General features: G+C 37.6%; 1 protein-coding gene across 5 annotated transcripts in view; it reads left to right on the top strand.

The window, feature by feature from the left end:
- Nucleotides 1-12324, top strand: part of RC3H1 (ring finger and CCCH-type domains 1) — a 93405-nt gene that overhangs the window by 39107 nt on the left and 41974 nt on the right. For all 5 annotated transcript variants that reach the window (XM_063627319.1, XM_063627322.1, XM_063627324.1 and 2 more), the window contains exons 3-7: nt 1024-1144; nt 1982-2221; nt 2740-2915; nt 4621-4821; nt 6980-7112. In XM_063627319.1, the coding sequence (XP_063483389.1) occupies nt 1024-1144; nt 1982-2221; nt 2740-2915; nt 4621-4821; nt 6980-7112 (871 nt within the window). The remainder of the gene's footprint in view (nt 1-1023; nt 1145-1981; nt 2222-2739; nt 2916-4620; nt 4822-6979; nt 7113-12324) is intronic.

The following is a 12324-nucleotide window of genomic DNA, read 5'->3' as shown; positions in this document are numbered from 1 at the left end:
TTAAAATCTACAAAAAAAAAGTGAGGTGATGGATTTGTTAATTAACCTGATTTAGTTATCTCACATCGTCACATTGTACCCCATAAATATATGCAATTATTATTAATTTAAATAAAATTTAGAAAAACCACAATGAATTACTACTTTCCACCCAACAGGATAGCTATAATAAAATAGATAATAAGTAGAAGAATTATCTTCCTACATAAAATGTAGAAGAATTGGAACCCTTATACACTCCTGGTAGATATATAAAATTCTACTCTGCTTTTGGGAAATAGTTTGGCAGTTTTTCAAAAGGTTAAATACAGACTCCTAGGTATATACCAAAGAGAAACAAAAACTTTTGTCTACACAAAAACTTGTACCCAGATGTTCATAGCAGCATTATTCATAATCGTCAAAAATAGAAACAACCCATATGTCTGTCAACTGATGATTGTATAAACAAAAGTGTGATATATTTATACAATGGAATTTTATTCAGTGATGAAAATGAAGTACTGATACAACCTGGAAGACCCTTGAAAACATTGTTAAGTGAAAGAAGCAAGTCAGAAAAGACTATTTATAGTATTGATTTTGCTTATATAAAATGTCCAGAATAGGCAAATCCATAGAAAATAGATTCATCTTTCCAAAGGTTGGTGGATGGTTGGGAAGAAATAAGGGGTAATTGTTAAAAGGGTACTGTGTTTCTTTTTGGGGTGATGAAAAGGTTCTAAAGTTGATTGTGGTTATGTTTGCACAACTGTGAATATACTGAAAACCATGGAATTGTATATACTTTAAACCAGTCAGTTGTATGGTATGTGGATTATATCTTAATTAGGCTGTTAGATAAACAAAACAAAGGAATGCAAAGATACATGTTAATAGGAAAGATCTTTTGAAAGAATTCAGTAAATTTAGTGGGCGTTTTGATGTTACCAGTGTTAGCATTATGAGTGCATAAACTATACTAAATAAAACATTTAATTAATGAATTGAGCACTCATACAGATCTTTTCTTTTGGCCCCCAGGTCCCTGAGCAGCAGCCTATTACTTTGTGTAGTGGGGTTGAAGACACAAAGCATTATGAGGAAGCCAAGAAATGTGTAGAAGAATTAGCATTGTACTTAAAACCGCTCAGCAGTGCTAGAGGTAAGTTTTTGTTTCTTATTTAAAGAGTAAAATTGCTTTTTTAAATACTCAGTACATAATCCTATATATTATAAGTCCTGAGGAATTCCCAAAAAATCTAACTAGAGGTAAATTTGATGCAATTATCCATACTAAGTAAATGTCTACTAAAGAAACTTGTTACCATAAAAATTGTGAGCTATTAAGCAAATGTTAATGAAATTTACCTATTGTAAACTAAACTCATTTTGTGCTAAATATCATTACACCAACCACATCAAATCGTGAATTTTGAGTTTACGTGATGATGGAAACATTATTTGATGATAATAAAAGCAAATATAGCTACTTACTTCAGAAGTGCTTTCCATCATTTGACTATTCTGAATGGTTTGCCTTCTATCCAGTTTTATATGCTATGCTATAGGCAGTATAATAAATATGGAAGTTGCCATTACTGCACAGAAAGGGCTTGCTATTTAATTAGGAAAATAAGGTTAACCACTATGAAATAATATACCAGAACTCTTAGGACCTCAAGATTTACATTATAAACTAATTATCAACATTGTCTAGTCCTTTTTTCTTTCTTCCTCTGTGATTAAAATGAGTAATGGTATATTTAATGTCATAATGAATGCTAAGTGCACATGAGATAACTCATGTATAGATTTGTATACTTTAAAAATGTATACTTAAGTAAGCTTTACATGTGTGGTTTTATTTGTTGCTTATTTTAAATACTCTAGTAAGACCCAGAACTAGTCACATACCCACAAGTTAACCCAACAGAAGAATTGCTCCTGGACTTTAAAATTGCATTGTGAACCTAGGAATAACTTCTTTACTCTTTTAAAGGAGTGGGTCTGAACAGCACTACTCAGAGTGTTCTGAGTCGCCCAATGCAGAGGAAGCTTGTGACTCTAGTCCACTGTCAACTAGTAGAAGAAGAAGGCAGGATTCGTGCCATGAGGGCAGCTCGATCTTTAGGTGAACGAACAGTTACAGAGCTCATTCTCCAGCACCAGAATCCTCAGCAACTCTCTTCCAATCTTTGGGCAGCAGTAAGGGCTAGGGGATGCCAGTTCCTTGGACCAGGTACATAATTAACTTTTGGTATTTATTCTGCTGGTAATTCTAAAAGTGTGATGTAGGAATTATAAGTGATGTACAAAGCCTAGTTCTTTGCAGTATTTTATTGTTACCGAGTAATGTCTTGTTTGATGTTCATGGCTTGGGCAATTCCACGTAACTTAGTGGACTTACTAGGTGAACTTAGTGAACTTAGAACTTTTCTCTTAATGCCAAAAGTTGTTTCTTTTTTAAATTTTTTTATTTTTCCTTTTTTTCACACCTGTAGCAGGAAGTTCATTCATTTTGATAAAAGTTTTTCTTAAATGTGTTAATCACTTATCTGTTTTCTTTATAAAATATATAGAATGTAATACAAAATTGCTCACAAAAATGGTGTAAAAGCGTGTTGCTGGTTAATCTTAACTGTATTGCCAGTTAATTGAGTGAATAGCTGCAGAAATGGTTAAATATTCCCCTTCTAATAAATGGATTTATCTTATCTATGTACTTGATAAATTTTGGTTTTGCCCAACTTTCCCTAGCAATGCAGGAGGAAGCTTTAAAGTTGGTTCTGCTGGCCTTAGAAGATGGTTCTGCTTTGTCAAGAAAAGTATTGGTTCTGTTTGTGGTGCAAAGATTGGAGCCACGGTTTCCTCAAGCCTCTAAAACTAGCATTGGGCATGTTGTTCAGCTCCTTTATAGAGCCTCCTGTTTCAAGGTATGAACCTACATTAAAGCTTAGCTTGAAAGGAAACATTGTTCTTTCCCCAAAGTTAAGTAGTAAAACTTTGAGTTTAATAAAGTTGCCTGTATCTCTTCAGAAAATTTCAGCAATTTTTCTTTATTCTTTTAAAGAATGTAGATGGTGTCTTATTATAGTTACATCCTATTATATTGAATTTTTGTATGTTTGATATTGAATAACATAGATCAAGTCAAGGTTTATCAATTTTTGTATTTCAAGAGACTAAGAAACTATATCAATTTCTTACCAAGACTGTGCAGAATTGGTCTGAAGAGAGAGTTATTGAAGCACAAATAAATTTTATTTATTTTTATTTTTTTGAGACAAAGTCTTGCTGTCGCCCAGGCTGGAGTGCAGTGCATGATCTCGGCTCACTGCAACTTCCACCTCCTGGGTTCAAGCGATTCTCCTGTCTCAGCCTCCCGAGTAGCTGGGGTTATAGGCAGGGCCACTGCGCCTGGCAACTTTTTGTATTTTTAGTAGAGACGGGGTTTCGCCATGTTGGCCAGGCTGGTCTCGAACTCCTGACCTCAGGTGATCTGCCCGCCTCAGCCTCCCAAAGTGCTGGGATTACAAGCGTGAGCCACCGCGTCCAGCCAAATAAATTTTATTCAGAGATTTTCTCCTAGTGTAATTCCACATATACAGTAATGAAGTTCTATTTGCCATTTCAGTTTATATGATAATGCTGGACATAGTCTCTTACCCCAAATTGAATAAGCACCGCCTCAAACATTGCTTCTCACTATGTATCATTTATTGTTCATCCAGTATTATTTTTCTGACTTTTTTTTGATATGCAGTCTTGCTCTGTCGCCCAGGCTGGAGTGCAGTGGTATGGTCTTGGCTCACTGCATCCTCTGCCTTCTGGGTCAAGCAATTCTCCTGCCTCCAGCCTTCTAATCATAATCATGATTATTCTAGTCTAGCATCTCACACTTTACACTTTCTGGTAGTAGCCCATCCCACAAAACTCCATGGAGAATTAAGCCAGGTACAAATTAAATCATTTTTAGAATTACACAGCATCTGAAGCTCTACAGTCATCAGTCCCACCTAGCTCATTGTCAGGCAATCTCAAGAGTCATAATCCACATTTATGGAGAAGAAACATTGTTTTTCAGAATATAGAATTGTATTAGTATTTTTTTCTTTTCAAAAATACATATACACACACATACACCTTAAACTGAATGTATATGTTAAAGTCTGTCAAATCTTTGGATTTCATTCCAGCACATACAGATTGACTATACAAAAATCCAAAATCCAAAACTTTTTGAACATCAACATGATGCTCACACACTCATTGGAGGATCTCAGATTTTCAGAGTAAGGATGCTCAAGTGGTTTAATGCAGATATTCTAAAATTTGAAAAAATCTGAAATCTGATAACACTTCTGGCCCAAGCATTTTGACTAAGAGATTCTCAGCCTGTATTTATTCTTTCTGAAAGACCTATCCAGAAAATGTTGGCCTGCATCCAACTTGACTCAGAATGGGATGATAACAATATACCTACCTCAGCAAGTTGAGGAGAAAGTATTTTGCAGGCAAATGGTATATTCATTTAATCTTGCTGTTGCTGCTAAATTTGTTACATTAAAAATTATATGTTCGTATAAAGCATAAACTCATTTTTTTGACTTCATTATGAGATTATTTGTGTCTTATTAGGTCACCAAACGTGATGAAGACTCTTCTTTGATGCAGCTGAAAGAAGAATTTAGAACCTATGAAGCCCTGCGGCGAGAGCACGACTCCCAGATAGTGCAGATTGCTATGGAAGCAGGCTTACGAATTGCACCAGACCAATGGTCCTCTTTGCTTTATGGAGACCAATCTCACAAATCTCATATGCAGTCCATTATTGACAAGGTAGGACCTTTTTTGTTCCTTATTCTTAGACTAATCTTGGCATTTTGGTAATTCATTTAACAAATGTATATTAAAGTGAATACTGTATAGCTTTTGTAAATTGTATTTATAGCCAGTGTCATGTCATAACCAATCACATTATAATACCACTTTGTTCATTTAAAGATTTGATTAGTTTGTATTTTTTATTTTATGTATTATATATTTTATTTTATTTTATTTTTACTAGAATCACAGAGATGAAGGCCAGCTCTAGAGACCACTCTACATTTAATTTAGAGAAAGAGTCAAATAGTAAGAGTAACCTAAAAAAAAAAAAATTTACTAAAATCTTAATATGTATCTAGTGGTTTTAAATAATTCATTTAATCCTCTCAACAGCCCCGTATTATCCATTTTAGACAAAGACAAAGGGAAGTTAATATGTTTTCCAGCATCACATAGATAATAAATGACAGAAGTGGATTTGAACTTGGCCATTCTCACTGTAGAGTACACTAACCTTTTACTAAACTATTCCTCCCCACCTTTTTTTTTTTTTTTCGATTTCTGAAGATAGAGTTCCTTGAATGGGTAATACAGTGAGAATTGGGAAATATGTTTTTTAAATGCTTGGTGTAGGGTGGGCACAGTGGCTCATGCCTGTAATCTCAGCACTTTGACAGGGCAAGGTGGGGGGATTGCTTGAGGCCAAGAGTTCAGGCACAGCCTGGGAAACATTGGGACACTCATCTCTACCAAAAAAAAAAAAAAAAAATAGCCAGATGTGGTGGTAGGCGCCTATAGTCTCAGCTACCTGGGAGGCTATGGTGGGAGAATCCCTTGAGCTCAGGAGTTTGAGGGTGCAGTGAACTATGTTAGCACCTCGGCAACAGAGTGAGACCCTGTCTCTTTAGGGGGGAAAAAAGGCGGTACATAATTTTCAGTTACAATGTAGGTTGTTTGCTCTGCCCTGTAAGTCTTCCCTGGATACCTTTAACCAGACTTTACCTGCAACTCTTAGGTTTGGACAGGAGCTTGTATCGGAAGTTTTGCAACTGATTTATAATTTACAGAAACGCTTAATGCTTAGTAATGATCTATTAGAGGAGTACCTTTCTACCTCTGAAGAGAAACTTGGCTTTCTTTTTTTTTTTTTGAGATAGTCTCACCCTGTCACCCAGGCTGGAGTGCAATGGCATTATCTCAGTTCACTGCAATCTCTGTCTCCCAGGTTCAAGCGATTCTCCTGCCTCAGCCTCCCAAGTAGCTGGGATTACAGGCACGTGCTACCACGCCCAGCGAATTTTTTGTATCTTTAGTAGAGACGGGGTTTCACCATGTTGGCCAGGCTGGTTTCGAACTTCTAACATCGTGATCTGCCCACCACAGCCTCTCAAAGTGCTAGGATTACAGGCATGAGCCACCATGCCTGGCCTGGCTTGTTTTTTATAAAGATTCTACAAGGTGGTTAATCTTCCTGTCTGAACTGAACTGTGTAACTAGGTGTATATCCTGCAATAATTTTCTCACATCACATGCAGTGCTTTAAATTTAATATCCAGAGACCTTTGTACAACAAGCTGGTAAACTTTGCAGTGTGTGTGATATTTTATAGAGCAATAGAACTTTCTGTAATCATGAAAATGTTCTGTGTATGCACTGTCCAATATGGTGATCACTAGTCACACATGGCCATTAAGCACTTGAAATGTGACTTTTGCAACCGATGAACTGAAATTTTTATTTCATTTAATTAACAAATTTAAATAGCCACATATTGCCAAGGTTACCATATTGGATAATACAAAAGCGAATTTATTAAAAGTGATGAGAAAAGCACTAATTCTAGTAAATTAATGGGGAGAGAAACAGGAATTAACAATTCACAAAGATGACTCATCAATATATCTAATTGACGGTAGGCTGAATTGAGAGAGGTCTCACATTTGAAGAATGTGACAGCAGAGGCAATACAGTACACAATGTGCCAAGCTCTGGATGCAGAGAAGTACAGAATTTATTTGGGTAGCAAGTAATCTACTCTGGCCGAAGTGTAGGGTATATGGGAAGATAAAAATTAAATTTAATAAATCGCAAAAATGATTGTGATATAAATAATCTTTATAATTAAAGGATTATCTGACCTTTGGGAAAGTTAACATTTATCTTTTTTAAGTTGCAGACCCCAGCCTCTTTTGCACAGAGTGTTCAGGAACTAACAATTGCTCTCCAGCGGACTGGAGACCCAGCAAACTTGAACCGACTAAGACCCCATTTGGAGCTGTTAGCAAACATTGACCCTAGTCCAGGTAAACCCACGGGAAATTAATGGACTATCTTATATGTGCCTTTCGTGCTACTCAATGATTCTTTAATTATCTTTTGTTATTCCTCTAGGGTTTCCCAAAGTAGTTACTCCAGATCTTTTTTACAGTATTTTAAGTTTCCATTTTAAATCTTTTCACTCTTTATCTCAGGTTAGTTCACTTTAATATTTATTTAATACTTTTTACACTGTTGCTCATTTCATCAGGAAAATAGATTTCTCTGGGCTTCTTTATGTTTCTTCTTTCTCCCGTCACAAAATTGTGTTGTATTTCACCATTCTTACCTCTTCCAAATCTTGTTTTTCTCATTTTTTTCTGTATTATGTATCCTTAGTTGCATTTCCTTGATCCTGTTTTTGCCGTCTCTGTGATATCTTGTTCCTTCAAATATCCTCTCTTGTATATCTTTACTTAGGCTTTTTCTGCTCCTTCTCCTTAACCTGAAAATATACCCAACCTTCATTTTTCAACTTATACTTACATCTAAGTTATTTTAGCTTCTCCGTGTTTATTCCTACTGCTGATCTGAAGCTCTCTTAATATTCGCTAGTAGATTCCCAGTCTCTGATTCCAGAAGCTTTGTCTTAGTTTTTAAATCACTCCCATTTGTTTTCAGCATTTGGATAATGTTGTTGAGCACTTTTTTGATATCTTTCTGTGATCTCATAGTTCTCTTCTGACCTGAGTGCTACTTCTGTCTTATTTGTACCATGCTTTCCCCTCCTGCCCACTAAAGAGTAGGCAGGTTATGCTCTTGGAATTTTGTTTCCTCTACATGCTCTGATGGTGGTTATTCATTCTTAGCATCAGGTATTACCTTCGTGTAGAATACAGACTCCCAAATATCTCTATCACTATTATCTCTGCATCACTCCAGATACATCTCCCAGTGCTTGCTGAGATTCCCCATCATCTCCTCTGAGTGCTTCAAAGCAAGCTCATCATTACTTGATACTTGCTCTTCCTTTAATGTTTCCTCTTTCTGATAATGACCTCATTCTCTGAGGTATGTAAGTTTAAAACCTTAATGTTTTGTCTTGCCTCATCTTTTCCTTTCACTTGTTCTACATACTGTTTCATACAATACGATTTATCTGTTCTTCTTTCACAATATCCCTGTATCCCCTGCTTATAATTACTTCCTTTGAGAGCCTCCTTTTCCCTGAGACTGAATGTCTTCCAAGTTCCTCTACTCTGAGTTCCTCCAATCCAGTCTACTTACTGCTGTAAAAGAAATCACATCCCTGGCCGGGCACAGTGGCTTACGCCTGTAATCCCAGCACTTTGGGAGGCCTAGGCGGGTGGATCACGAGGTCAGGAGATTGAGACCATCCTGGCTAACGCGGTGAAACCCCGTCTCTACTAAAAATACAAAAAAAATTAGCCGGGCATGGTGGCGGGCGCCTGTAGTCCCAGCTACTTGGGAGGCTGAGGCAGGAGAGTGGTGTGAACCCGGGCAGCAGAGCTTGCAGTGAGCCAACACTGCGCCACTGCACTCCAGCCTGGGCGACAGAGCGAGACTCTGTCTCAAAAAAAAAAAGAAATCACATCCCTGATCTTGCTTCCACACTCATAAACTTTCATTGTTTGTAGAATTGCTTACGGAATAAGGTTTGACACTCTTGACTATGGCATTCAGAACCCTCTTAGTTTTTTATCAGCCTGCTTTTATAGATTTGCTCCCAAAATTGATTAGTAAACCAGATCAATGTTACCAGAATATATAGTGATTTTTTTCCCTGACTGCTGTGCTTTGATCATCCTGAGCAGTCAAAAGAGAACTTCCACAAGTTCCTAAACCATTTTTGACCCCGTTTCTTATCTACCTACCACTTCATTTCTTTTTTTGGCACTCTGTTGAACTCAACTCCAGTCAGGCATTTATCTCCACTGCTCTATCCAAACTTACTTTGTCAAGATCATAAATTACTTCCATGTAGCTAATTCCAAAAGTCAGTTCTCAGTTCTTATTGTACTTGATTTAGCAGCATTTAACCTTTTTTTTTTTTTTTTTTTTTTTTTTTGGAGACACAGTTTTTTCACTCTGTCCCCCAGGCTGGAGTGCAATGGCAAGATCTCGGTTCACTGCAACCTCTGCCTCCCAGGTTCAAGCAATTCTTGTCCTGAGTAGCTAGGATTACAGGCATGCACCACCACATCCAGCTAATTTATTATTATTATTTATTTTTAGTATCTTTAGTAGAAACAGGGTTTCACCATGTTGGCCAGGCTGTTCTCAAACTCCTGAACTCAGGTGACCCGCCTGCCTCAACCTTCCAAAGTGCTAGGATTACAGGCATGAGCCACCATGCATGGCCATTGTTCTGTACTCTCTCTTCCTTGAAATGCTTTTTTCTTGGCTTCTAGGTTACTAATTCTCTTCTTACTTTATTGGACTCTCCTCAGCGTCCTCTGCTTTCTCATCTCCATATCCTGTACTCTTTGGAGTGTTCTTAGAGTTTAATCCTATACCTGTTTCCTAGATAATCTTATCTATCCCATAGCTTCGAATATAATTTATGTAACTCACAAATTTACTGTATTTTTATCAGTTCTGAGGTTCATAATTATTTCAGATCTTAGCATTTCTGAAATTGGAATGCATTTGTTTGAAGACATAATTAACAACCTTTTTTTTCTTTGTTGGCACATAAAGTAATATGTATTACAATTGATAGTCTTTTAGAGTTTGAAATATATATCCAGCCCATGCCTTTTTCCTGAACTTGTATATAAAACTGTTTTCTCAGCCGGGTGCAGTGGCTCATGCCTGTAATCCCAACACTTTGGGAGGCCAAGGTGGGCGGATCACAAGGTCAAGAGATCGAGATCATCCTGGCCAACATGGTGAAACCCTGTCTCTACTAAAAATACAAAAACTAGCTGGGCGTGGTGGCAGGCGCCTTTAGTCCCAGCTACTTGGGAGGCTGAGACAGGAGAATCGCTTGAACCCAGAAGGTGGAGGCTGCAGTGAGCAGAGATCATGCCACTGCACTCCAGCCTGATGACAGAGCGAGACTCCATAAAAAAAAAAAAAAAAAAAAAAAAAACTGCTTTCTCAGCATCTATCATCTTATATCTGATAAGCATTTCAAACTGAATCTGTCTAAAAATGAGCTCTCCCCTGCCATCCTGTTTGTGACAACTCTATCATTCCAGTTGCTTAGTCCAAAAACCTCAACTCTTCTTTCTCTCATAATGTATATCTGACCCATTAGCAAATTCTGTAGGCCCTACCTTTAAAATCCATCCAGAATCCATCTACCTTCACTGCTGCCATCCCCATTTCTCAGGGGATTATGGAATAGCCTCCTGTTGTCTGTCTGATTTTAACAAAAGAGCTGGAGCGACCCCGTCACCCTCTGCTCATAAATTCTCCTGTGGCTTTCTATCACTCAGAGTAAAAGCCAAAATCTTTCCCATGATCTATAGGGCCTCGTGATCTGGTCTTTCATTACCTCTCTCAAACCTCATTTCCTACCCTTTTTTTCACTTAATTCCCTCCTCTCTGATTCCACCTCCATGCAACATGCCAGGCACACTTCTTACATCAAGGACTTTGCACTTACTCTTCCCTCTAACTTGGATGTTTTTCCCTTGGTATATTATTCTGCATGTCAAGAAGAATTAGTTACAGAATATTCTTTGATTATAGGGCCTTTTGTAGTTTTTGTGGTGTGTTGTATGGAAACATACATATAGCTGTATTGAACATTGTACAAAACAAATATTAGAAGATAATTTATATATTTGAAAGTCTCCAGTAGGCACACTTAAACCCTTCTTTCAGGTCTTTAATGAAATGTAACCTTCTCAAGGAGGACTTTTCTGGCCTCTGTCTAAATTTTTTTTTTTTTTTGAGACAGAGTCTCCCTCTGTTGACCAGGCTGGAGTGCAGTGGTGCGATCTCAGCTCACTGCAACCTCCGCCTCCCAGGTTGAAGTGATTCTCCTACCTCAGCTTCCCGAGTAGCTGGGACTACAGGTGTGTGCCACCGTGCCCAGCTAATTTTTTTGTATTTGTAGTAGAGCGCAGTGGCTCATGCCTGTAATCCCAGCACTTCGGAAGGCCAAGACGGGTAGATTGCCTCTGTCTAAAATTTTACACATTGGCCCCACTTCTCTTCTTAGCTCTGTTTTTTCAATTCAACATTATCTAAATACTACTCTATATTTTGCTTATTTGTCTTGGTTATTATCTGGCTCTTCTCCTTGAATATAATGGGGATTTTTGTTTTAATCACTATTGCTTACCCAACAACTAGAACAATAACTCATTTAGCAAGTGTTCCAAAAACTACTTTTTTGAATCCTTGTTTTCTTCACCTTTTTTCCTTTTCAGATTCCATGTGTCCTTCAAATCCCGGTTCAAATGCCATCCCCTAGAATTCTTTCAGGGTGTCTGAGCAAGAAGTTATCTCTACGTCTCTCTTCTTGTTTCATTTTATCTATTTCTTTTAAAGGATATATTTAGCCTTATAGTTAATTTTTCTTTTATAAATCATAGTGCTGGCACTGGGCAAATACCTACTAAATGAAGACATGTAGCAGAGTTGCTTTATATAATAGCTCTTCTATTAAACTTTTTTTTTTTTTTTTTTTGAGACGGAGTTTTCACTCTGTCACCAGAATGGAGTGCAGTGGTGCGATCTCGGCTCACTGCAACCTCTGCCTCCCGGGTTCAGGCGATTCTCCTGCCTCAGCCTCCCAAGTAGCTGGGACTATAGGCGCATGCCACCGTGCCTGGGTAATTTTTGTATTTTTAGTAGAGACGGGGTTTCACAATGCTGGCCAGGATGGTCTCCATCTCTTGATCTTGTGATCCGCCCACCTCGGCCTCCAAAAGTGCTGAGATTACAGGCCTGAGCCACTGTGCCCAGCTTATTAAACTTTTTAAGCTTTTTGTTTACCAAAACTTGATTTATATAAAAGTTAAAAATAAACATGCAAATTGACTAACTATAGGCAGTCCTCAGTTTTGTTTAGTCCACACAGTGTTGGTCTGAGCAATGGTCTAAATTTCTTAGATGCCAACATTTTAAAACTGGGAAATTTTTATTTAAAAATCTCAAGTTTCAGGTTTCCCTGGGAAACAGTGAATGTATCTGGCAGTGCCAGCCTTGTATCATCACATAACAACAATCATCTAAAGCTGAGTTATAACCATACTCTTAGATGAGGGACATGCTCTCCAG

This window comes from Symphalangus syndactylus, chromosome 12 (genome assembly GCF_028878055.3).
Source record: "Symphalangus syndactylus isolate Jambi chromosome 12, NHGRI_mSymSyn1-v2.1_pri, whole genome shotgun sequence".
In the NCBI taxonomy this organism is placed as follows: Eukaryota; Metazoa; Chordata; class Mammalia; order Primates; family Hylobatidae; genus Symphalangus; species Symphalangus syndactylus.
Note: the sequence above shows the minus strand (reverse complement) of the source record. Positions and strands in the feature narration are given on the sequence as shown.